Genomic DNA, 25,757 nt, shown 5'->3' with positions numbered 1-25,757 from the left:
CAACCTAAAGGAATGAGTGACTAATGGTGTTATTCTAGGTACTAGGTAGTATTCGGTAGCAGAGGGCAAGTGAGCTTCTTGATCCCTTCAAATGATTTTAACTTGGGCTGGTTAGGAGAGTGAGGGGGGGCTTGTTTGAGGAGGGGACCCTCAGACCGGGGAGATGGATGGGCTGGGTCCTATAGGCCTTTCTCTACTAATGGGAGGGGCAAAGGCTTATGCGGACTGCCCCTCTGTCTGCAGGCAGGCCCAGGCCAGGGTCTTGCAGAGGTAGGGGCACAGGGCCTCAGGAATGCAGGGCCTGGGGCAGCCAGGTCCCCGGTGTCGGCTTACCCTGCCAGGGAGAGGTCCCTGTTGGTTTGTCTGGGACGCTGGGGCAGGGAAGGCAGAGGTGCTGGGCAGGGCCAGCTGGCTGCCGGTGTCCTGGCCCTCGCCCTCCGAGAGTGGATGGGTGGGGGCAGCGTCCAAGGCGTTCCTGGCTGGGAGCCCAGAGGAGTCTTTTGTAATCACAACATGATCTCGTGTGCTGAGCAGCGAAGCCGGCAGGGAGAGGCCGGCAGAGGCCTGGCTCCGGCGGCTCCCGTGTCCCTCCTGCTTTAGCTCCCCCAAGGCTCCTCTGGAATTCTCTTCGTGCCCGCTGTTGCCATGCACTCAGCTGTGAGTGGCACCTCACCCTTGGAGGGCTTCTTGGGGCTGGGAGAGGGCCGGGACACCAGGAAGCCATACTCTGGGAGCAGCTGGGGACAGCTGGGCCTGGGAGGAAGAGGGCTGTGCCTAGGAGGCAGGGGACTGGGCAGGGGCGTTGGTGACAAAGGAGACCCTGCAGGCAGAGAGGGAGGGACCTGGGCCTCCCCGGGTCTGACTCCCTCCTGTGCCCACGGCCAGCAGCTAGCCGCCCGGAGCGGCTGGGCGCCTGGGAGCGGCTCTTTCCCACAGGCTGGGCACAGGCCTGAGGAGTGGGGTCCGGGGCCTGGGAGCTCAGGACGGACCGGGGGCCTCTCTTTTAACTGTGGTTTTGGGCCTGGGAGCCAAAGAGCTCCCTCCTCGACCTCCTGAATCCCCTGGCAACTTCCCAGTCACGGCAGGTTCCGCTGCCAGAGCCATTTATAACTCCCATTCCAGGCTGTGCTCGGCAGTGGAGCTCCCTGGGGAGCCGGGGGAGGGGCAGCCCACTGCTGGGAGCTGCAGGCCTGGGTACGAGGTCCTGACCTGAGCCCACGAATGCAGAGTGATGGCAGGCAGGCCTCGTGGCGTGGGGACTCGGGGCCTTTTGTGTGTCATCTCTTCTTTGGACCTTAGCGCTGGGCCTGGGGTATGTTCTTTGGGTGGTAAGAAGCCGATTGGGAGGGAGAGTCTGGGCACTGGTCAGGGAGGACCCCAGCAGTCAGGAGCTTGGGCCCTCTGCCCTCTGCAGGGGCCTCACGGGGCCGAGTCCCTGATGAGCAGGCAGGAAGAGAAGGATGCAGAGCTGGACCGGAGGATTATTGCCCTTCGCAAGAAGAACCAGGCCTTACTCCGCAGGTACCAGGTGAGTGGGTTGTGCCGGGGCCTGGGAGGGCCGACGGGGTGGGCACTGCCTGTCTGGTGTGCTGGTCTCTCCCTGAGGGCTCAGCCTGGGGACAGGGTCAGGGTGGGCGTGGTCCATCTCGGAGGCTGTGTGAGGGTCTTGGGGACTCTGTGATGCGGTGTCTCTGCCCCCTGGTGTCCCACCGGTGTCTCTCTGTGTAGGCCTGTCGGCGCCTGTGTCTCTGTGCCACTGGGGGGGCCATGGCCCGTGCTGACCCCCGGCCCTCCCACAGGAGATCCAGGAAGACCGTCGGCAGGCGGAGCGGGGGGGCATGGCTGTGACCACGCCGGAGCTCCTCCGACCTGATGGCCTCACCATCACCATCAGCCAGGTTCCCGGTGTAAGCCCCACCTGGGAGATCAGGCGGGGCGGCAAGGAGGTGTCCACCCACGTCGGGGGCGGACATCTGCTCCTCCCACTTACAGTTGTGGGGTACTCCCCAGCTCCCAATCTCATGCAGCCCAGGCTGCCATTGTCCCCCCACCCCCAAAGGGCCACAGTTGAAAGGCCAGCAAAGGGTAGCCTCCCTGTACCCTTTTCCAGCTCCACAGCCCTGTACATATGCCTCAAAGCACAGGCTACCCTTAAACCCCAAAGCCCAGTGCTCAGAGCAACGCGGCTGAATGCTAGCCCCAGTGGGTGAGGGACAAAGTCACATTGTCTGAGTGCTCTGGGTTTCCCTGCTCAGAGATGACGGGTCACTGTGGCATCTTGGGCCTCAGGGTGGCCCTAGGCCTGGATAACCTAATGCCACTGGCATGTGAACGCCCCTGGCAGTTGGCTTTTCTGTGGGCATTCGGGGGAGGGCCAGGGCTGGGGAACCACCCAAAGGACCCAGCCCCCAGCTCCTGGCCAGCACTGCCCTCGTTCTGCAGGAGAAGCGAGTGGTCAGCCAGAACTGGGCAAGGAGCACCCGTGGACCTGGGGCAGCCAATGAGGCGCTCACAGATAAGGATCTGGAGGACCACACGGACACCTTCTGCTTAGGGGAGCGGGTGGAGCTGGCCGTGACCATGGAAAACAAAGCTGAGGTGAGGGGGACGCGTGCGGGAAGCCCAGGTGTCAGGCGTGTAGCCTCTTCCCCCCCAGCTCGGCCACACTGCCCATGCTCACCTCCCCCAGGCCAAGCGGATCGTAAGTGAGAAGCACACCAGAGCGAGAAGCCAGGGGGCAGAAGGGCCACCTGGAGAGGGCTTGGGGCGGAGCTGCTCCACGCAGATGGATGTCAGCTCGGATTCTGCACGGAAGGTATATCTTTAAGAGGGGAGGAGGACGTGAATGTGGTGGTACCCATTCAGGGGGAGGCCGAGAAGCTGAGTCACATATGTCCCCCGTCTGTGGGGACATGCCCACGCAGCCCCAGCAAGAATTCCTACCCCTTCTTCCTGTCCTGGTCCAGCCCCCACACTGGGTGGGCCTTGCCTTACCCCAAGAGACAGGGTAAGCCAGAGGTGTGATCCAGCTCCTTACCCTACCTGGACTTCTGGTGGCAAGTGGGGGGGGACTTTGGGTGGGGCCAGGAGGGTGCAGAAGACTGGCCCCATGCCAAGTCCGACCTCTAGGTGGCAGCAGCCCCTAGTCCTGGCCCTGGCTCATGGCTTCTGGGCTGCCTGGCCACACCCCCTGCAGCAGCCCTGTGGATAGGTGTTATTATTATCCCCATTTTACAGATGAGGAAATGATACACAGAGAGGTTTAGTAACCTGCCCAAAAGACACAGCTAGCAAGTGGATGGAAACCGTACCTATGGCAAACAGCACATTAGAGATGGAACACATCGAATTTTTAGATGGGGACGGCAAAACCTTGAGAGAGGAAGGGGTTAGTAGACTCTGGATTTCCATTCCAAACCCAGGGATCTTTCTGCTTCTACCTCATGGTGCTGAGTGTCTTCTCCTGGCAGGGTGCCCGGGAGCCCCGGAGTCCAGGCCTGGCTCGCAGCTCAGCTCCCCACCGGCCAGTGTGGGGACCCCTGGAGGGGGACTGGGACTATGCCCAGTGGAAGCAGGAGCGGGAGCAGATCGACCTGGCCCGCCTCGCCCGGCACAGAGATGCACAGGGTGACTGGCGCCGCCCGTGGGACCTGGACAAGGCCAAGTCCACGTGGGTGGCAGGGCTGGGAGGCTTATCGGGCCGACATGCTGTGGGACTTGGGGTAGGGCTAACTAAATGTGGGTGCTTCTTGGAGGGCTGATGGGACCCTCCCCAGGGTGGTGAGGGTCTGCCTGGGCCTTCAGGTCAGGGTGCTGTGGGGGCGCTGGGTCCCCCATCTTTCTTGGGCCCACCATCTCCCTGCTGCCCTCTGTGCTGGGGATGGGGCTGGGGAAGGTGGAGGCAGTGTGGGTCTTGCCGCAGCCTCTATCCTCCCTGCGCCAGCAACCTGACTACCCTCTCTGTCTCCACAGGCCGCAGGGCTCCAGCAAGCCTCAGGAGGAGGGCCGGGGCCGGGCGGGCAGCACCAGGGGTGAGCCAATGCCCCACATCTCCCCTTTCCCCTTGGCTTTTTTGCCCCTTGCCCCCCTTCCTCTCTTTTCTCTGCCTCTTGATTTACTACTCGCTTTCAGAGCTGGAAGGAAGCCTGGAAGGACAACTTCCTTCCTCTCCCTTGCCATCAGAGGAGGATGCCATGACCTCCCTGTCCACCCTCCAAAACCGCAGCTTCTGCCCAGGGTTCTGACCCCAGAACGTGTGGGGAGAAGGCTTGTGAGGAACTCTGCACTGGGGCCCCCGGGGTGTGAGCCCCCGTGCCCTGCCTGGCCTGCTGTAGGAGCAGAGCTCTGCGAACTGCTTCTCCCCTTGTTTTACACACGGGGAAGCTGGCGCTGGAGAGGCCACTCAGCCAGGCCGGTCACTCAGCCAGGAGTGGTAACTAGAGCACAGGGACCCCGCCTGCCTGTTCTCCCGGCCAGGGCTCGATTTAGGGGCCACAAAGCCAACAACTGGACCAAGGGAAGGACTGACAGCTTCCTGGCCCTGGAAGAACTGGTGTTCCTGCTCCAAACTGGTGTTTGGGTCCTTCGCCACCTCACCGTTCCCCTTTTCCTTTGCCCTACTCAGGTCCCAGGAGCCACCGGAAGCTACAGCCCCCACCATTGCCCCCTGATGGCAAAGGTGAGTTGGGAGAGAAGGAGGAGCAGGGTCGCATGAGCTGGTGCAGGAGCTGCGCTGCTAAGGCCCTCTTCTCTCCTTGATTCGTGGACCATTTCTTGCAGGTGCTACTACTCGGGGTGGGCAGTCTAGCAGATCCCTGGTGGCACCAGCCATGTGCAGCAAAGCTCGAGGGATGGATAGGCTGACTGGCAGGGCCCGAAGGTAACAGGCGGCAGGGGGCAAAATCAGGGAGGCATCTGGGCTTCCTGATTGGCTGGCTCTCCTTTGCTCCTGGGAGTTGAGAACCCCCACTGGTCAGGTGCTGCTGGTCTGGGGCCTGCGCCAGCCCTCCCTAGAGCCTCTTCCCCCTGGTTGACTGCTGCCTGCTGCCTGGGGGCAGGTTAATAAGACACAGGACGAGACCATCAGCAAAGGCTGTGGTGGCAGCAGCAGCAGCAGCTGCCGCAGCAAGAGCCTGGTGCCCAGGGAGGTTGGTGGTAATTACAGCAGCTACCTTCCCCCGGGAAGTCAGGTGCCTTTTCCAGGCAGCACAGGCAGGGACATGCCTGGAGTCTCCACAGAACTCAAGGTGCTGCAGGCTTGGCACAAACAGCAGCTGGGGACCTGGGCTGGGGCTAAGGAGGGCAGTGTTCAGAGAAAACGGCTGAATTTGGGGAACAAGTTGGGCTGGAAGAAAGCATCCAGGAGCCTCGTTCTGGCTCTGATGCCCCTGAACTCTGGGGAACATAGGTCACCGACTACAGCGCTGGTGATGTCAGGCAGGGTGGGTAAGAGTGGGGCCTGCCATGTGCTGTGTTTCTACAGGTGGGAGACAAAGGAAGAGAAGGAGGAGGTGGAGAGCCCAGAGGTGGGTGCTGGGACAGGGAGTGGGCGGGCTAGGGACCCGAGCCCTGGATTTGCCAGCCAGCAGAGCCACTCTCTTGTTTCAGGGAAGTCAAAGCCCCGGCCAGACTCTGAATGAGAAGGAGCATGCACAGACACAGAGCAGGACGGAGCAGGGCGGGCCCCCGAGTGCCCCGGCAGCCAGCCCAGCTCCAGCATCCCCAGAGGGGCCAAAGGGGGAGTCAGGAGCTTCAACAGCCAGTCCGGTCCCTGGCTCTCCACAAGCCTCTGACTTGGTTCCCCTTGACCTCTCTCTAGGAGGCACCAGTAGCCCTGGGCCTGGGAAGAGCGTGGGTGTGCTCAGTCCAAGCCCTGGGGCCCAGGAGAGTCCTGTGTCCCGGTCAGAGGGTTCCGAGCAGCCCCTGGGGTGGGAGGATCCCCAGGCTGAGCAGGAAGTCCAGACTGGCTCTGAGTCACAAAGAGGAACAGGGCCCTTAGAACCCAGAAAAGATGGGCCTGGCAAGGCTGGGGCCCAGCAGGGCCTGGCACCACGAAGTAGGCCCCCCAGGGGAACTGGCCAAAAAGTGAGGGGCAGAGGAGCTGTGAGGGGCAGGACAGGGGTCCCTGGCCCCACAGGGAGATGCTGAGCAAAGCTCCTGGGAGCAGGGGGACCAGGCTGAGGAGAGGAGGAGAAAAGAACACAGTCAAGAGCCTTCTTTGTGATGGGCGTCTTGCTACTGGGGGCTTGTGGCAGTCTGGCTGTATGGTTTGGCAAATTCTCTGGCCCAGGGACATTGTGAGGGCAAGGAGCTGTCCTTCCCTGCACCTCATAGGTACACACCTCTGTGCACAAGTGTGTTTGCACCTGCAGGCACAACCCTGGGTGTATTCCTGTGCCACACCTGGTCTCCGAGGCTGGTAAGCCCTGTCTTGCTTGGCTCTACTGCTGCCTAGGCCACAAGCTTCCCCCACATTCCCTAGGGCAAGAAAGCAAGGCTGAAAAGTACTGAGCCCCTGGCTTGTGTGGCCTCCCTTTCCAGCTGCCAGCTTCCAGCTCCTCAGGTGCGGGCAGCCTCAGCAGCTGGCACGGCCAGGCCTCTGCCCTTCCTCACCTCTGCCTTGCACCCAGGTGGCTCACGGCCCCAGATTCAGGATGGCCAAACCAGGGGAATCTCACCAATCAGCCAGAAGCCTTTTGCCTTTCTGGGAGAGGAGGCTGAAGCCCAGAGAAAGGGAGGCCACAGTCAGCAGGGGCTGAGCTAGGGCTGGAGGAGCAGAGCTGAGGTCTGCCCTGGAAAGGCCTCCTCTCTGAGATGGGGTGGGGGTGGTTGGGGAGGAGAGGGCCTCCTCTCCCTGCAGTAGGTGGGGGAGCTTACCATCAGGGAACCCCATCTCCACACCAGGTCAGACACTGAGTGCACCCCAAATGGGGGTCCGGGAGCAGTCCTGCAGCCCAGGGTCATTTCCTGCCATCCGCTCCTTCCTCCCCCCGCCACCTTGCTGAACCATGGTCAGGGAACAGCAAGGACTCAGACAGGATCTGAGAGATAAGAAATGGCGACTGCAGCAAAGGAGGGCATCAGGACTTGCCTGTCCCACCTAAGTCTCCACTCCTGCCCCTCCGCTGAGGCCCCCCGTCTGGTGAATGATCCAGACTCTGCACAAGCTGTGGCTTCCTCTCAATTCAACAAACATTTCCTGAGCACCCACTACCAGCAACACAGCCAGTGGGCGATGGGGACTTTGCCAGCAGGAGGGAGGGCAGAAGCCCAGTCACTGGGCAGATCCAGGCGGCACAGCAGGAGCCATCCTTGGCCCAACAGGGGACAGGGGCTGGGGGTGGCGGTGGCAGCCCAAAGGGAGCCATCCTACCTCTGCTGGAGAAAGCAGGTGCCCCTCCCTCTCTGTGTGCACCCTTTGCCCCAAGCCCTTGCCGGGATCTCCCCACGTGGCCCCTCTGCCCTCCTCCTCTGCGGTCCTGCCATGGTTGCTCCTGTCTGCTGACCATGCCTCCCTAGGTTCTCTGGGGAGTGTCCAGATTGTCCCCCGGATTTCTCCATTGCCAACCTGAGGCCTTAACCATGAGGTTGCAGCCTGGGCTTCCTCACTGGCTCTCATTCCACCCGCCCCAATGGTTCAGGAAGTGTGAGGAGGGGATCAGATTGTTTAAAGCAGTGCTTCTCGCATGTGCAGGTGCAGAGAAGAACAGATGCTAATTCAGTAGGTCTAGGGTGGGCTTGAGAATATGCATTTCTACTGCTTCTCCAGGTGATGCTTACGCTGCTGGTGCCCAGACCACGCTGTGAGCAGTAAGGGCTTGGACTAGCACTTGTGGAGGGCTGGTGGCCGGCTCTGCAGAGGATGGGGTGGTGCTGCCTCCGCTGGTGGGACCTGCTTGGCTTCAGACCTGGGTGGGAAACTGAGGCAGCTGGGAAGATGCTCGAGAGGCCAGTGAGTGGCGGTGCCAACTTCCTGCAGTGTGGGGTGAGGTGAAGGGGGTGGAAGAGCTCGGTGTGGGGTTGATCACAGGGATTTTGGAAAGACTTGGGGACATTCTTGTGCATGTGAGAGGGAGGCCCCTGGGACATGAGCAGGCAGGAATGAAAGAGTCCCAGTTCAACTGGGCCCAGTCGTGGCCCAGTTCTTCCTCTTGCCTTCCAGTCACACAAATATGGCTTTGGAGCACAGCCCTGGTCCTGGCGCCCGTGACTCCCCAGGATGGGCATGGGGTGGAGCAGGTGCAGGCAGGGCCCTTGACCGCAGGTGTTTCCAAAAATAACTGTGACCGAGGACTTGGATTCTAAGATTCACAAACTGCCACCAACCCCCAACGCCTCCAGCTGCACGGATGTGCCAAGGCACGTCTGACCCTAAGGAGCACGGGGCTGGGTAGCTGACAGAGCTCTGCTTCAGCCCTCACGGCGGGACATACGCTAGAGAGGAAGCTGGGTGGAAGGGCCACGGAGAGACTGGGCTCCTCTCCCTGAGGGGGACATTCAGAAGGACCTTAGGAGAAAGGATGTCATAGGAGCCACTGGGGGCTGGAGGGGATGAAGACTGATACAGGACATCTTCACTGGAGGAAGATTACAGGGCAAGGCAAGTATCCCTGAGCTTTAATTTTTTTAAAAAAGGAAGTCCTTCTTCAGACTAAAGGGAGCCAGCAGCCACGGGGCCACCCCTCCTGCTCCTGGGTGCAATCAGCTATGGCGCAGAAGGGAAACATAGGGAGATAGCCCTCTGGGAGGGGACAAACCCCGGGATCATGGAAGGCTGTTTTTACTCTCTTCCTGGATCCTTCCTTTTGGAATTCTGTCTCCTCTCCCACTAACAAACAAGATTGCTATAAAAGTTGGGAAGTTCTTTGTGAGACATGAGTATCCAGAACCCAGGACCCAGCTGCAGGAACAGAGAAGAGAGGGTCCAGGAGGTAGCAGAAAGCCAGTAGGGAGATGACAGCTTTACCTAAGGCCCCAGAACAAGGAGAACGGAAGAGGCAGAGGCATCCCTGCCTGGGGCCCAAATCCCTTAACGGGGGAGCAGCAAACTGCGTTGCAAGGGAGGCCTGTTTTCTGAGGATAAGCAGCATGGCAGAGTGGCACAGACACAGGTCTTAGAATCCGACATTCTGAACCTGAATCCTGTTTGCCATCTACTAGCTGGATGATCTTGGTCCATTTATGCTCAAAAAGCCTCAGTTTTCTTATCTGCAATGTGGGGATAGTAATACTTCGAAGGGAGTATTAATGAAATACTCAGAAAATGAAATCTAAGAGTATGAGAAATATGCCTGGCACACTGTAGGCACTCTAACAGTAGCCTAAAAGCACTTAGTAAATATCTGTGGAATAAACGAAGTAGCTATTTGGTGTGATCTCTGTCTACTTTGTTTCCAGTCTTTTCCTTTACCTTCTCCTCTAGTTTCATTCTCACTGGGCTCAGCATGGCCTCAGGGAAACAGGGATGGTTTCTAAAGCTTACCAGCATTCCAGGACCTGCTTTCATGTGGGGGGAGTCTAGCTGAGGCAAAGCCTCAGGGAGCAGCCCTTCTCGTACAGGGAGGGTTCTCTGTTCTCACCCACCAGTGGGGTCATAAGGGTATCCTAAGCCTTTCTGCCTAACTTCACACATTGGTTCCCACTGCTCAGAGTGGTTCCTCTCTCCCTTTGTTCACATCGGTAGGAATCTCAGGAACTTCCACCAGTGTTTACTTCTTTCATGTTGTTTGGGGCATCGTTCTGCAAAGTGAAGGGTTGCGGTTTGATTCCCAGTCAGGGCACATGCCTGGGTTGTGGGTTTGGTCCCTGGCTGGGTGCATGCAAGAGGCAAACTGACCGATTTCTCTTTCTCACTTCGATGTTTCTCTCCTCTTTCTCTCTCCCTGGCTCCTCTCTCTAAAAATAAATAAAACCTTTAAAAAATTTTCCTTCAGAAACAAAATCCTTGGTGGAGTTGGCTCATGCCTTCTACTGTTAGGTTTTGCCACCCAAAGGAGCAGCATAACTACATGTTCTTACGGTCAAGGGATGGGTGAACGGGGACCCCTGTGAGGAGGGGCTCCCCAGCTCCGTAACAAGGCACAAGTTGGGGAGGTCTGACCACTAGTCGACTCTGGTCCCAGCCCTGGCCACAGGGACAGGAATAACAGGCAAAGCTGGTATCAGCCCCCCAGAAGAACAAAGAAAATGGCAAAGCTCCCCATATCTTTCTATTTCGGGCACCAAGTCAGAGGGAGTCAAGGGAATAGGAGAAACCAAAGACACCAACCACGTCACTGCTGCTTCTTGAGTCATTTATCAGTGTCCACAGGCCTCGGCAAGCATCTCTCTGAGCTCTAAGCGAGGGTTATCGAGGCTCACGAGGAAGGGCGGACACCGGTGACCACAACCTCACTGCGGGAAAGAATTCAAGGCTGGAAAAGGCAATGAGAGGAGCCAGCACAAGGCCCAGACTGAGGCTGCTTTTCTTCAACGAGTCTGCTGGCCCACGTCACGGCCTCTCATTAAGCATCCACTTGACGCCAGGGAAGTGAAATTGCACAGACCTGGCACCAGAAGGAACAAACGTGGCACCCGCTGCTCCTTTTAAGGACTGGCCAGAGGAGCAGCAGGCCCCAGGGAAGGAGGTGAGGAAACACACCAATACCTTTGTGGGACGGGGAGGGAGGGCTCTCTCAGGCCGGCCTCCTTCTGAACGAGCTCTCCAGGGCACGTTCTCCTGCAACTGCCAGAAGTGACCAACAACGTGGGCTTTTCCCTCTTTGCTCACCAACTCTGGCAACACAGCATCTCCTCCCCGCCCCCTAGCAGGGCAGCTAGCTTCTGCCAAGAAAGAGCATCAGAAGTCCCCCTCAATAATCATCTGTGAAAACAGAAACACCCTAACCCTAACCCCCAGATTCAGAGGGAAAGGTTGGGCCTGCAGTTCTCACATTTTAGTGCTCATCAGAATCGCCTGGAAGGCTAGTTGGAACACGGCACTGGGCTCCATCCCCTGAACCTCTCATTCAGTTGGCCTGAGATGGGGCCCAACACATGGCATTTCTACCAAGTTGCCAGTGGTGCTGATGCCGACGGTCACAGCACTGGCATGATGCTTGCTCCCTGCCCCTTCGCATTTCTCTCTGAGCATCGGTTTCCCAAAGGGACAGACTGCCTTGAACATGAACCTCCTCGTGTGTGTACGCTGTGCCTTTATTCCCAAGGTCTCCAAGCTCTGTCCCATCTATTACCACCATTCGCTCTCATGCGGTCCCATTAAGTCAGGAAAAAGAGAGGAGTCAGGGGCCATAACCAGTGGCTGCTGCCGAGTCCTCAAGCCTCCTGTTTCCCCAAGAGCATGCTGCCTCCCACCCAGGTCCCCATGACAGCGTGAGCTGTGAGGGCTCAGAGGCTGGCTGCTGGGACAACGCTGCCCAGACTGACCAGCAGCTGAGGGAGGAGGTAGCCTCCACAAGACGGTGTGGGGAGGCCTCGACTCGTGACCCAACACACCACGGAGGCGGCAGAGAAAGGTGTATTTAAAAGGAAATCCTTGGTGATCAACACAATTACTTTTTTGGACAAGTTGGCTGGGACTTTTGAGGCTCACTTGGCCTACTGTAGACACTAAATAAATAGTTCTTGAATTAATGGTAGTGGTTTGTGGAAAATAATCTAAGTTAAGTTAGAACCTTACAGCTGTTTAACTGATAGGCTACCGCAAAAACGGATCCCTGAAGGTAAGAAAACAGGGCATAACAGGGATCCTTGTTGGCGTGACTGTCAATTCCTCTTTACGGGGCGGGGCCCGCAAGGTGACCCTGCGGTCCTGCACATTAACAGGCAGAACAGGGAGGCTGGTCCACCTGCTGTTCCTGCTGACTGGGCGGCTGGCGTGTGCCGTGGGAGCCGTGCTGTTTCCGCACTTAGGATGGAGAGTCTAGTAGAGTCTGGCTGTGCGGTAAAAAAAAAGTTTTTGTTTTTCTATTTTTAAAATTAGCTCCTGGAGGCAACAAAGAGCATAACATAGGTTTTCTGGCAGCAGAAACCCACAGGCCATGTCAGCAAGTAAAACAGATGTGGCCAGAAAACTGTTGATGGATCAACATTACGCATAGGGCCGGACAGAGGAGACCACGAATGGATCACGTATCTCTGTCACCTCCATTACGCTCCACATGGAACACCGCTACGGACTGGCGCCTGCGAAGAACAGGCAGGCCAAGCCCGAGTCCCTCAAATTGGAAATGCAGAAAACCACCACTAGAATGGCCAGTGCAACTGTTTTCCAGGGGTTCTCTCGAGCAGCCCATCCACTCCCTTGAACCAGATTGTGGGCTGTGGATGTGGGTCCACAAGTGGATTATGACAGTGACACCACAATGACCCGAAGAACAAGTCTATCCAACACAGTGACCAACTGTGAGCAGTGACAAACTCAGAGCACTGACTACTGCGCCAGGCACGGAGCGCAGAGCTCAGCACTGGACGTGTGAAATGAGCAAAGTCACTGTGGTCCCTCCCTCAACCCAGTGGGGGTGGGGGCACCAGAGTGCAGTTCTTGCCCTTTTGTTACGGCAGTTACAATTCCAGAAATACCTCCATTCTCTGCAGACAGGAAGGGGAGGACAATTATTACCCCTTTTAAATAGCTGTGGTAGCCCTAAAGCTCGGGAGCTGACCTTTCAGTTCCCCTTAAAGAAACATGGAGAAACAAGTAGATGCTCTCCACTCAGCATTTCAGAACAGGATATAAATACTCAACTAAAAGAACACAACTCAACTAAAGAACACACTATCTTAGAATTCCCTGGTGAAAACTGAAAAACAAGGTAGACAGAAAATGGCCTCATACTGTGCAGAAATCTAGAGCTCTTAGGAAGAAAAATATTTCTTATGCTTAAAATTTCAGAGAAACACTTCTTTGTACCTCGGCATCCACGGGGGAGAGAAATGATACCCACACAAACTCAGTGTAACCAGCTTAGCCAACTGCTGGCCCATCACCCCCAACACTTCACTTTCCAAAGAGGATTATCTCTTCCTTCAAACCCAGGCTGTCAGGGAATAAGTGCCTGTGGTAACTTCTAACACAAGCAAACACCTAGAAATGATCCTGGTGGTGCAGGTAAAAAGCAGTTGAAAGTAATCCCCTTTGCACAAACCTCTCCTTCCTGGCTCAAAAGCCAATGGACAATTTTGCAGCGAATTTCTAACCCTTGAAAACAGAGCTATTCAGACCACTGCTCCCCACCAACTGGGCCCTGTTCTGTGAACAGGGCTCTTCTCATCAGCCAGCAGGTGCCTGCCACACACACGGCTGTACAGGCCCACCCTGTGAAGCCCTGGTGCAGCTGCAAAAGCCGCAGGTCACCGGCTACAGAGAGGGGGACTGACTGGAAGAACCTTGAAACTCTTTCCCTCCCCTTCTGCTCTGCCTTACCAAGACCTCTCTTAGAAACCTATTGTGTAGGCTGAAGAGAGAAATAAAGAAGGGCGGACTTTTCCATGCTCCCCTGCAGACTACAGGGTGATGTAAAAGTGCAGCAGCCACCCCCTAACAGCTCTGGAGAAGTGCAGGCCCCAGGGGGCCCTCCAACACTGGCTTCTGGTTGTGTACTGGGCAGCATTGTCTAAGAATGAACTGAGCTCAACTGCTTGCCACATATTTTGCAGGATAATTAATCCCTCATTTTTGTGCTTTTCACCCACATGTCTTTTATTGTTTGCTTTAGGGAGAGAAAGAGCCTCACCTTTGAAGCGACCTAAAGCTTCTCTCAGCCATTTGGCTCTTTCACCTCCTCCACTGTAGACAAAGCTCTGACCACTGCAGACTCCTCACTGTCTTTCCCAGTGTTTGCATTTCTCGAGTTATCTAGGGGCCAACAGTTTGTTTAAAGGTGAGAACAGTGATGCCCTCAGCCAGCTCACTATTTGCAATAATTCTTAATATGCATGGTGGCTGGTCCTTTGGCTTCCTTAGTTTGGCATATGCCCAGTCCTTTAAGAGCATAACTTTTTTCAACCTTTTTTAAGCTAGATATCACTGTTCTTCCAACCCCATCGTTGCTTCCCGACTAAGATGGATCCTGCTGCCCTTCACGAATCAACTCAGTCGAGCTGCACAGCACTGAGAGCAGGAGAGTGACTGTTTTCCCTCCCATACCAGTTCATCACCACCCACCCATGTCTCAGACCACCTCCTCCTTCAACCTCCACGCCTTCCCAAAGAAATTCCAGAACTGGAGCGATCAACTTACACAGCTTATGTGTGGAGTTTTTAGAATGTATTTTTGTTCACCTGAAAAATAAAACTTTTAAAAAATATACAAGACTTTTTGAGTACAGGTATATCTTAAATGGCTGCATTATAAATAATGTCTCTGGTCATGTTCACAGCTAGAGCTGGAACTAATGTCCCGATTCCAGTGAAGGCTTTAGAGAGTCAGGAGGCCAGCAGCTGGACCTGTGAGCGGTCTCTTTAGACTCTTTGATCCGTCCCAGAGTGGATTAAGCAGTCCAAAATGCAGGGGTCGGGAAGGGGACAGGGGATTGGACTCTCAGATGTTCTCCTGCAAGTTCAAAGAATTCTTGGAATAAGAGATCAATTTATAAATTATTAAAATATAGGACTAAAAATTCACACAATAAATATAAATTACAGGCTATTATTGAAGTTATAAAGTGGCATTTTTATGTTTCTTCCCCCAGGCTCCCACCAAAAATTTTAAAAGGCCTCAGAGGCTTTCTAATGACCAAAGTCAAGTCAGCTGCTCAGAAATCTGCTCCAGCCAAGACACCCTTGGGGTGCTACCAGCCTGCCCCTAGGCTATGACAGCGCAGCTGCTGTTATCTCGCCTCCTACAGGACAAGGCTTAAAGCAAGGCTGTTCATCTTGTGAACTGGGATCAGAGCTAACTGGAGTGCAGGCCAGAAAACTGGAGAGAAAAACTGCTTCCGGACTCAGGTGGCTAAATTTTTGTCTTGTTTTAAAAAAGTGCCTCATTTCCCAAAAAGGAAACACTAAGGGGTTTGATATCTCATCACTACCCACACTCAATTGCCTAAAAGCAAGTGGCAGAAGGAAATGGAATCTGAAATTGAGGATGTATCATTCTTGCTGCCCCAGAGCTAAACAAATGTCATTTCCCTTGATGATTCTCATTTCAGTAAAAGTACAGGCTGTATATAAGTTTATCAGGAGAGGTAAAGACAAGCCAATTTAACTTTCCCACTACTGGTCTAATAACTGGCTCTTGGAGCACAATCCTGAGTTTGAAGCCCATCTTTTAAACGGGAGGACGCGTGCAAAGCTCTGGTTTCACAACAGATTTCATCCTAATCGCAGAGCTACTCTGTCACTACAAGCTCATAGAAGAGGGAAGGCTAGGGATGCTTACTGGAACAAGACAAGTTTTTAAGGGAAAAAAGATAAAACACTTGTGACTCAACCTACTTACAAAGTTTGCTGTTCCTAAAAAACTATGAGAAGGCCAAGGATGGAAGCACAGAGGCACTGCTCTTTCCCTTCCTTTTCCTTGGCCCATGTCCAAATACTTAGGGTGCAACAGGAAACCTCTTAAGTGAGGGCACTAGGGTGGGAAAGAGAACAGTGCACTCCCCACCCTCCCTACACAGCTTCTACTGCTCTTAAGGTTTCCCACTATCCTTTCAACAAGTCTAAGAATGATTATACTCTTGTGTCATAATCCTTTTTTCTGCAATAGGAGAGGGAGCAGGGGAAAGAGTGGGTGATGGAAAAAAGTGTCTGTGCCCTCTGGCTAGCTGCACTTGGGGCTTAGCAAATAGCCCTTGCCTGGCCCCAACAGTCAGTAGCTACCCAGAATGTGGGAGGATAGATATATACTCATATAGTTCTATGTAATTACTGCTTCTAGTGCACATGTCAACAACTATATACAGGGATCTATAAATTAAATGCATTTGTGGCCACTGCAACTAGGTTGACGTACCTGAGCTCCACTACTTTTGGTGCCCTCCTCCTTCCGAGAGCTTCAGCTTATTTAAGAGCCCCTACAACTCCCTCTTTCCCCTGAGTCTTGTGGGGAAAACCCGAGTGACCCCGCACGTAGGATACACAAGCGTGAGCGGCGCAGAAGTGTTCCGGGCTGGGATCTCCCTACCCCTTCCCCCAACGCCCAACGCCCTACGGCTCAGGGCACCAGCGCTGCTGCACGGGCCTGGGAAGACCAAACTGCGAGTCCCGGACGAATCGCGGTCCCCTGGCTGAAGATCCAGCTGTAGGCCACTCGCCCCTACAAGCCCGCGATCGTCCTGGGAGGAGGGGCGTTCGCTCCCGTGAGGGTCACTCCAGCGGGCTCTCCGCCCCGTCCTGCTGCACAATCCAGCCTGCAGGCTTGGGGAGGATGGTTCCCCACCGCCCTGGTGCGGAGGGGTTCAGCGGCTCCCGGGCGCCGCCGCCGCTTCCTCCTCGTCCTCCTCCGGCCCCCGTGGCCGCTCCAGCGGCCCGGCCAAGAGGCTGTCGGCAGAGGGCTCAGGAGGCGTGGGCCGTGCCGCCTGCAGCGGGGGCGCGTCGCGCGGTGCCTCACGGCTGGACGATCCCGTGGTGTTTGGCCCCACTGCCGCCGCCGCCACCGAAGTCCCAGACGGGCCGGTGGTGTTGGAGCCGCCTGGGGGCGGGCCAACGGCTCCCCCCGAGGTCCCGGCACCCACCGGCTGCCAGATGAGGCTGTAGTAGACGGCGAGCACGATGGCGGCCAGAGACACAGAGAGCACGTAGGCGAACACGGTGGCGAGCCGGACCCACTTCTTGTTGGTCTTGGCCGCCATCTTCGCCTTCTTGTCCCCGGTGTAGGTGGCCGGCTTGCCCCGCTCGGCCGGGGCCGCGTCGCGCTCCTTCATGGGGGGGCCCCGGCCTTTGCCCCGGTGCTCCACGGCCCCGGCTGGAGGGGGCCTGGCGGCCTGCGAGGACTAGACAAGGGGCGGCCGGGCGCCCTCGGTTCCTGGCTGCTCCACGCTCCGCCGCCACTCCTCACGACGCCCGCCCGCAGCCCGCCACCGTGTCGCTGCAGCCGCCACCGGGGCCTGGACCAGTCACCGCCGCCAGCGCCGCCGCCGCCGCCGGCCCGTCAGCTGCTTCCCCGCCGCCGCCACAGCCACAGCCGCCACAGCCGCCCGGCTCCGCGTCCCCATCCGCCGCCGCCGCCTGCCCGGCCGCCGGCCGCTCGGTCTCCAGTGGCCGCGCGGACAGCGCGCTCCGCTCCAGCCGGGCTCCCCCGCCTCGCGCGCGGGCAACAGGGGGCGGGGGAGAGCGCTGCTGGGGGCTGCCTCTTAAAAGGGCGACGCCGGGGTCCGGAAGTGCCGCGCGGGGAGGCGGGCTTCTGCAGGGCGCCGCAAGCCCCGCCGGGGCGCCCGGGTACGAGGGAGTTAAAGGAGGCTGGTTCTTAAAAGGGCAACGTCGCCGCAGCCCCGCGCGGGCTGGCGCGGTGAGGTGGGAGCCCGGGCGCTTCTTTAAAAGGGGAACGGCCTCGTTTGGGGCGGAGTGCGGAACGGAAGAGGGCGGGGAGGGGCATTCGGAGTGCGGACCTGTCAACTCTGGCACCTCTCCATTCGGTCCTGTCCCAAGTGACAGATGGAATACCAGCAGCAACTTCGGCCCCCAGGCCTCGGTTTACCCCAGAGTGGGGGAGAGACCACTTGTGCTCTCGGCTCGCGCCCCGCTCCACGTACCCTCCGTACCGTCTGTGCGGGTCATCCAGATCTCTTTATACCTAGCCAGTCTAGCCCACGTCCGGCGTACGCAGACAGGGACCAGTGGTTCACACTGTGGTCATAGTGGGCTCCGTCCCTTCCCCACCGGCCCCATCCCCTTCCCCGTCCCGCCGGTGGTTCAGAGCTTCGCTGAAATCTATCCGATCCCTTGTCCTCTTAGAGCCCGGAGTCAGGATGTCCAGACCTTTCAAAGCTTCAGAGACAGTACCACGTGCTAAGCTGGCTTTCCAGCCTCGCCTCCCACGTTAGTGCCAGCTTACAACAGGTCTCAGGTCCCTCTTTGGGGGGCTTCCGAATCCCAGGTCAAGGGGCTGCCCTGAACCCATAGAGGGGCTATCAGAGATTTCCCCCTCTCTGATCATCTCTGGGCCTTAGAGTCTGGGCGTTTGTTCCATCACCCCCTTCCCATGTGAGGTTTGTCCTCCTTCAGGTCGATTCTGACACCCTCTCTAAGCTTAGACTCACATCAGCCGCTTTCCCTTGTGCCTTTCCCCCTCCTTCCACCCTCCTCTCTCCTGCCTTCTCTTCTTCCGATTCCCTCTCTACAAGGCTTTCTAGAATTTCTGGCTCCCTTCTCTTTGAATTCTACTTCCTGTGTTCCCAGAACTGGATATGTGGACCACCTGGGTGCCTCAACTGGCTGTGGGAGACTGTGTCTGTGTGAATGTGTGTGAGGAGAGGACTGTGGTCATGATGGGATTCTGTGGGTGAACAGCCCCCCACCCAGTCTTGCCCCTGTAGATGTGAGCCTGACTCCTTACTTCTATTCTGTGGGGCAGGACCCTCTTGCCTTTCCCACTTCCCCTCATCCTCCACAGGAACCTTTGGTATCCAGACACAGTGTCCCTTTATGAGGAAGCCCCTTCCTGACACTGCTGCCCTGCCCCCAAATAAGGGTATGCAGAGGGAGAGAAATCAGAGAATCAAGGCAGGGTGGGGACAGAAAGGGCCCAAAAGGTGATCTTTTGCACATACCTGCCGACTCTAGAACCTCCTACACAACACCCCTACAGAGCACTCTTCAGCCTCAGCTAAAAGACCCTCCATGATGGTGGTGGACCTTGTCCACTCCCTAAGGCATCCTTGTCAGGCTTTGGAAAGTTCTGACCAATTACACACAGAAGTCAGGTGGCTACCAGAGCTGAGTGTGCTGATGGCTGACAGAGCTAAAGGCCTATAATCCGAGCCCTCACTCTCATTCCTGAGGCCCAGGTGTGAGTCTGCCACAGCAGTGGCCAACTGTATCCTGTTTTCAGGAGCAGCCTGTCTTTTTACTTTCTGAGAAATTTCAAGAACACTGCAAGTTTGGAGTGTGTATTGTGTTCTGTGGACTGATGGGGAAAATACAACCACTCCTTCCCCAGCCGGCTCCCAGCTTGTCTAGCAGGGCGGCCTGTTAAGTTAAAATCCCTGAGTTGTCTCTGGGTGTTCGCCTCTCTTCTCTGCTCCGCTCTCTGGCTTTCCTGGCAGGACCGTTCATACCAACTACAGCAAGGTGAATTATTCTGAAACATTCCAGGGAAAGTCAACCCAAAGCCTCCTTCTGTCCTCTTTCTTGAATTCTGTTGCAAATTAAACTTCTTTCTTCTTGCTTGGTTCTCAGGGAGCAGAAAACAGCATGTCACTCTCTTCTAAGGAATAAATATACTTGAAGCACTAATTCAATTCCTCTCACTGTATTTTTCTCCAAACTAAACAGTGCCAAATTCTTTAACCTATCATCAATAAGCCCTATTTATTATCTGGATTTACATAGTGTCTTTTACCCTACGAACTCAAATTGCTTTCAGATATAATTGAGGTTGATCTCCCTGGTGCCTGAGCCATTAAGAAACCATTAGTGTATTCCTGCTGTAGGCAACTAAATGGCCCCCTAGTGGCCTGATAGTGAATGTGCTTGTCTAAGTGTGTCACCAGGGGTAGGCACAGCGAGGGAAATCTGAGAATCAAGGTAGGGTGGGGAAAGGAAGGGCCCCAAAGGTCTAACCTTTTGTACATACCTATGGACCCTAGAACCTCTCACACAACACCCCTATGGAGCACTCTTCAGCCTCAGCTAAAAGACCCTCTATGATGGTGGTGGACCTCGTCTGCCCCCTAAGGCAGCCTTGTCAGGCTTTGGAAAGTTCTGACCAATTACAACATCAGTGACATCCACGCTCTTACTATGTGCTAGGCTGCATACCAAGCATTTACATTTCTTATCTCATTGATCTCAGAATAGCCTATCAGTTACTCTGAAAGGGCTGGTGACTCATTCTGACCTGAATGGACATATATTCTGGGTATATATTTCTCTCTCTTGCCAAAGGCCTCAACCAGCACCACTCCCTAAAGGCTGAAAGAGTGTTTGATCCACTGACTTGGGATCTCACGTAATGTTGCATCAGATCAAGAGTCCCACTTTATAGCAAAAGTGTGGTTGTGGAATCTTCTGGGCATATCACATACTTTGCTGCCCACTGGTGAATAGAGTTGACTGAGTAAAAGAACAGTCTTTCAAAGGGGCAGCTGATGCCCCATTTTAGAGATGGTGGGACACGGTGCTCCAGCATCGAGTAGACACCTACCCAGTAGCTGTCATATGGCACTGTGGTCCAACAGCTGAAATACAGTGGTCCGGGGAGGGGTGGAAGGAGGGAGGAACTAATTTACTACTGACCCTTGGCGGGGGGCTTGGACTGTGTGGTTCTTATTCCGACAGTTCCAAGCTCTCTGAGTTTAGAGGATCTAGGGCCTAGAGGTGGAACACTTCCAGCAGGGGACAGAACAAGAATTCCACAAAGGTTCCATGTGGCTGCTTTCATCCTTCAGACTCTGTGCCAAGACACCAGCAGGCAAAGAAGGGAGTCAATTCCTGGCAAAGGTACTTGACCCTGATGCTTTAGGAGAGATAAGGCTGCTGCTACATAGTGAGGTCAGGGAAGAATATGTTTGGCACTCAGGGGATGCACCAGGCTATCGCTTGGTACTCCCTTGCCAATTTTAATAGTAAGTGGACAAATTCAGAAGCTCGGTTTGAGAAGGGCGTGGTGATTAGGGGCTCAGACCCCTCAGGAATGCCACCAGGTAAGCCATGTAGACCAGCAGAGGTACAAACTGAAGGTACATAGAATCTAGAATGGGTAGTGTGGTGGGGACAGTGCTGACTATCAGTTGTGACACCAAGACAAGCTGCAGTAGTGGGGAGTCAGGACTGAGCAGAGGAATGAATTGATCAGTGATGCAGGCACGACAAAGGACGTCTCCACAGGGAGCTCTGGGGTTGGGATGACCTTCCAGACCTGGCCCCCGACTGAGGCAAGAAGGCTGAACCTTTGAATCCTCACGCTGACCAGGCAGATTATCCCTAAGAAGGGCTCGTGAAGTCGGGCGAGGCAACTGCTTTTGGAAGTGCCCAGGGAGAGGTTCAGTTATGAGCTATTCACTCCTGGCAACGTGGGGATTAAGTTTCTTGGCCCCAACGGCAGGATCTGGGTGGTGCACCATAGCAACCACGGCAGCACCCCCTTCACATGGCTCAGACCTGCATGCTTGTGTGGAAATAGCTCATCCAGAATTCTGGCAACCATTTTCTCTGGGAAACTTACAGGAAGGTAAGTAGGGGGAACTATAGCTCCCTCTTCATGAGCCCTTCCTAGGGGTAATCTGCCCAGTCAGCGTGAGGATCCAAAGATTCAGCCCTCTTGCCTCAGTCGGGGCCAGGTCTGGAGGGCCCAGAGCTCCCCGTGGAGACATCCTTTGTGGTGACCTCATCACTGATCAAGGTATTCCTCGGCTCATTCCTGCCTGCTTCACTCCCTCAGATGCCATATTGTTTCTGAGAGCACCTCCCAATAAACTTTCTGCAAGCAAATCTCCTCCCTGTAATGTTGTCATGGGAAACCTGATCTAAGACAGTCACTTAATTCACCTAAGATTCTAACCTTGGGGACCCAGGAGAACAAATCTCGTCCATCTGAAAGTAGACCTCCTGGCTGCCTCTGTCTTCTAAGCCATGATTCCCTCCACGAGGCCTCACAGAGTGTTGCGTGTGTCCTGCATCCCGGCTGTCCCCCACCAAACAGCCTCCAGCTACGTAAAGCAACCGAACTGCAGTCTCTGAGTACATCATGCCAGGAGGGAGAATGTGACTGAGTCTTCCTTGGTTCTAGAGCCCTAGCCACACACTAGAACCAAGGGTGAAACCCTTTAGAAACTCAAACTCCTCACCTTCCTTCCCCGCTCCCCACTCACCCACCCTGATTCAGAGGGTCGGGTGCAATCAGGAATACACAGTGTTACCAGAGCTTCCGGGCAATTCTGATCGATACCACGATGGAGAGTCACGGGGCTCAGTACCCACTTCAGTTCAGGAGCCTAAGAGGCTGCCCGAGTTTCTGGCAGCCTTTCCGTTTGACTCATAGGGAGCTGGCTGTCAGCAAGAACCCTCAGTTTTCTTCACACTCGCTTCTGCTAAGCCGCCACCTCCCCGCCCTGTCCTTGTACACTTGGTGCCTTGGAGCCAAGCCCAGACCTCTGGGTTAGGCCCTGTTCATTTCACCTTTGAGGTTCAGCCTGTTACCGCAGCAGGTCAGGGTGTTTTCGGATCCCGTGTATCTCCCAGCATGTCCCCTGTTCTCATGGACTTCCTGCTGTTCACAACGTTGAGGGGTTTGATCACTGTGGCTCTGCCCAGGTCCTGATAAAAAGGTGGATAAGGACAGAAATAAGGACAGAAGCAATCAATCTTTCTGAAGGCTGTCCTCACGAGCAATGCACTATGCCCGCCTGGCAAAGGACAGCATCTAACCTATTTTCATCCCGCTTAGGAAAATGGGTCCATTTCACAGATAAACAAAGGCAGAGAAGATAATAAGTAATGCGTCTAAGAATACCCTGCTGGGGCAGGGACCAATCCTTTCCTGCCAGCTACAGCTCTTCTCTCAGGGTTGGCCCTTCTGATTGGAAAGAGAGAGATTTTTAGAGCTGGAAGGGATCTTAGAAATGATCAAAAGCTTAACAGTTTTGAGAGCTCAGGTGACTTGCCAAGATCACACAGCACACCTTTCCTCTGTTTCGGACAAAAATCTGGGTTTGCTGAGAATGATCCAATGTTCGGGCAGCTACATCTCCAGGTAAGTTTGTTCCAAAATGACACTTCAAAGGGAAGTGTATGCGGGACTGATTCTTTTCCACTTCTAAATCCCAGACGGTTCCTTCTGTGATTCTAGAAGGACTTGGTTTGGGAGGACAGGCAACATCTTCCTCTTGGGCTTCTACCAAGAGCTTCTGTTTGCCTCTCCTCTCCTGCCTAAGGGATTAGAACTTCAGCACCTGCTGCCCAGAGTGTCCCTTCATTCACACTCAGCTCTGACTGCGCAGAGGGTGGCCAGATCGAGGGCCACAGCTGGACATACAGACAGGCGATGGACGATGGACGGCTCCTGGTCCTCACCCCCAGCCTGCCTCATCGGCTGTGGGGGCCGTGGTGGCACAAAGGTGGTGGGAGGTTGGCACTCGACTTCACAGGTCCTGGCCGCTTGGAGGACAGCCTGCCTCAAGCCCACAAGCAGGAGCAGTCCTGACTCAGTCTGCCCTGGGAAGGTGGATCCAGCCCTCAAATTCACACACACTGCTGGGGATAATATCCAAAGAACAAGTCAGTGAAGAATATATACTGAAGAAGAAGTAATAAGAAATTGCATTTCTCCTGTCAGTGTCTGTTAAAATAACATCACAAGTGGTCGGGCTCAGAGAGTAGTGAGTGTGGCTCCATGTGTCAGGCTGGGAAACAGACCCCAGATGGAACAACACGGGCCCCTGAACCCCGCTGCTTCACCAGGTGAGTCATGGCATCATGTAAGAAACCCTTCTAACTGGACTCTCTTACTGCCTGGTAACTGGGTCGCCTGAAGATATGAGTCTAGCTTCCACCACTGGACTTCTCTGGTAAACAGGTTGGGAAACTAAAGCATGAGGGCCCCACACAAAGCTGCCCGGTGAGCGAGTGAACCTGGGACCTGCCCCTGGGGCTTCAGGCCGCCAGCATCTCCCGAGGAGGCAGCAGCGTGTTGACTGTGAGTTCTCAGAGATTTGTGTGGCCCAAAGCTCACACACGCCAATCTCTCCGAGGTATGCGTCTCCAGGGATCACAGCTGACACAGGCCCTCCAGCGACTTCCCTGAAGATCTGCTTTCCGTTGATCCCAGCCTTTCCGCAGGAGGCACACGCTTTCTACTGGAAGTGAGCCCAGTAGGGGGCATCCTCACCCTTCCACCTTCTGCCCTGCGGGAGGGGGCGGGGTGAGGAGAGATTGGCAGGCTGCCGCCCCGCCCCCCTCCCCGCTCCGCTCCCCAACCCCGCGCTCAGCTGAGGAGCGCATTTCCCAAACCGGGTATTCGCGTGACCGCCTGATTTTCTCCACGTCCATGCTACTGTTATTTTATACAGTATTTTTCTTTGTCGATACACGTTTTTTAAAACCCCCAATGTGTTTTTAAAAGAAAAAAAAGGCTTATTTGATGAAGGTTTTCCAAACTTCCCTCAATGTGTGCATTTCATGCATTCTGAGGGCTACTTCGCAGGACACGGGCAGGAAAAGGCAGGCCCCGTGGAGGCTGCCGTTGGGGGTCTCACAAACTGGTCCAGGCGGTGCCATCATCGGGTAAAGACGGGCCAGGGCTTGTTTTGTGGATTCACAGCCTCAGCCTGCAGAGCCGGAGAATGGGAGGATCAGAGTGAAGAATCCTGAACTCCCTGCCTCCCTGCGGCACCCCCAATGCTGCGAAAGGAGAGGAGCCTGCCAGTCCCTTTCCTTCCCCAGGGTGAGGAAGACAGAGGGAATTGTCTTTCCAGGCCCATAGTGGAGGGACAGCTGAGACTAGAGGGCAGATAGGAGGGAGGGACGCGGGTGCAGGACCAGGGGTGGCTGCAGGTGACAGGTGCAGGGGCTTTGGGAAGGATCAGGGATTTCCCTTGCAAAATCCATTCAAACAGACTGAGGGAATCTGATCCCAGGGAGGGAATCAGACCTTCAGGGACACCAGAAGGGCCCCCAGAGGGGCTCAGGGTTGGAGAGAAGGGGGAAGAGAAATGGGGGGAGGGCGGCAGGGCTTGGAGAGAGGGGAGAGGGGAGAGAGAGGATGAGCCCTGAGGGGAGAGGGCGAGGAAGCTGGGGGATTCCCAAGCTGCTTCCACGGACTCAGTCAGGCCTTGCTCCAGGCTCCACCCCAAGAGTCCTGGGATTGCTCTCCTGGAGGTTACTTTTGTGCTCAGAGACCTCTTAGCTCCAGCCCCACCGGCCCCCATCCTCCTGCTCCAGCCCCGACAGGCCAGCAGAGGCAGTTCTAGGGCCTGAGTGAGGGTTTCCTCGTTGTCAGGGGCTGGTGCAAAGACTCAGGTCCTGAGAAGGGAAGGAAGTCCTGGGTAGAGCTCCCCTGCTCCCCCAGTTGAATTAACGAGGGTGATAATCAGATCAGATTAAGCAAGAGGAAGTGGGCTGGCTGAGCTGGGTCAGGACGGAGCTCCCCCGGGCCAGGGCAGTGTTGGGGCTATGCACCTTGAGGAAGTTCTCAGAGCTGAGGCCTCTCCAATAGCCTCCCGCCTCAGTGTTCTCTCCCTAGGCTCTGGGCACAGAGCAGAGGAGGGAGCTTGGCAGGAGAGCCCAATGAAGTCTGGTGGCCCAGGGTTGCTCAGCTAGCCTTGTGTTGAGGGTGGCTGGTCAGTGGAGGTTCCAGGTCTCAGCCAGGCCCAGGGGACCAAGAGGAGTCAGTCATATGTGGTGGGTATGATTGCCCCACTTGCACCTTATTTTCATGGGGAGGAAGCGTTGAGAAAGAGGAGCTGGGTGTTCAGCAAACTTTGCTTATTCAAAGCGCTTAATCCCAGCTGGGCCCTGCCTTACCCTCAACTCCCGTCTCCAGGGTGGTCCCAGCCTCCTCATGCTATGGGAGACAGCCCTAAACTCTGTGCCCCACCTCTGTGGAGGTCTCTTCCCTGATGACCTCCTTGCCTCCCCTCCTCAGTCCCTGCCTGGCAACAGT

General features: G+C 55.7%; 2 protein-coding genes across 4 annotated transcripts; one reads left to right on the top strand and one right to left on the bottom strand.

The window, feature by feature from the left end:
- The first annotated feature begins 519 nt into the window (after positions 1–519).
- Positions 520–9,374, top strand: CCDC9B (coiled-coil domain containing 9B). Of its 3 annotated transcripts, none has more exons than XM_045823479.1 (11): positions 520–657; positions 1,415–1,528; positions 1,800–1,907; positions 2,443–2,598; positions 2,690–2,815; positions 3,471–3,670; positions 3,973–4,031; positions 4,625–4,678; positions 4,780–4,879; positions 5,483–5,525; positions 5,608–9,374. In XM_045823479.1, exons 1-11 carry the CDS (start codon positions 646–648, stop codon positions 6,145–6,147), a joined length of 1,512 nt encoding a protein of 503 aa, XP_045679435.1. In that variant the 5' UTR covers positions 520–645; the 3' UTR covers positions 6,148–9,374. The 3 variants fall into 3 exon arrangements, with proteins under 3 accessions (XP_045679435.1, XP_045679436.1, XP_045679434.1); XM_045823480.1 differs by having other exon boundaries at positions 640–657; positions 1,729–1,907; XM_045823478.1 differs by lacking the exon at positions 520–657 and adding an exon at positions 1,210–1,312.
- Positions 9,375–14,250: 4,876 nt separating this feature from the next.
- INAFM2 (InaF motif containing 2) lies at positions 14,251–17,374 on the bottom strand. The gene is made up of 2 exons (XM_045823717.1): positions 15,954–17,374; positions 14,251–14,552 (listed from the first exon to the last, which is right to left on the bottom strand). Exon 1 carries the CDS (start codon positions 16,861–16,863, stop codon positions 16,399–16,401), a length of 465 nt encoding a protein of 154 aa, XP_045679673.1. The 5' UTR covers positions 16,864–17,374; the 3' UTR covers positions 14,251–14,552; positions 15,954–16,398.
- Positions 17,375–25,757: the final 8,383 nt, after the last annotated feature.

Source organism: Phyllostomus hastatus, unplaced genomic scaffold (genome assembly GCF_019186645.2).
Source record: "Phyllostomus hastatus isolate PE091 unplaced genomic scaffold, TTU_PhHast_1.1 phas_scaffold_501, whole genome shotgun sequence".
Classification (NCBI taxonomy): domain Eukaryota; kingdom Metazoa; phylum Chordata; class Mammalia; order Chiroptera; family Phyllostomidae; genus Phyllostomus; species Phyllostomus hastatus.
This window is presented reverse-complemented; position numbering and strand designations above follow the sequence as displayed.

Bases quoted from the DNA above. Each gene is read 5' to 3' on its own strand.
- CCDC9B (XM_045823478.1), top strand. From the start codon at position 1,232: ATGGCAGGCAGGCCTCGTGGCGTGGGGACTCGGGGCCTTTTGTGTGTC. The intron at 1,908-2,442 runs GTAAGCCCCACC...CTCGTTCTGCAG, and splicing joins CCATCAGCCAGGTTCCCGGT to GAGAAGCGAGTGGTCAGCCA. The intron at 4,880-5,482 runs GTAACAGGCGGC...GTGTTTCTACAG, and splicing joins CTGACTGGCAGGGCCCGAAG to GTGGGAGACAAAGGAAGAGA.
- INAFM2 (XM_045823717.1), bottom strand. From the start codon at position 16,863: ATGAAGGAGCGCGACGCGGCCCCGGCCGAGCGGGGCAAGCCGGCCACC.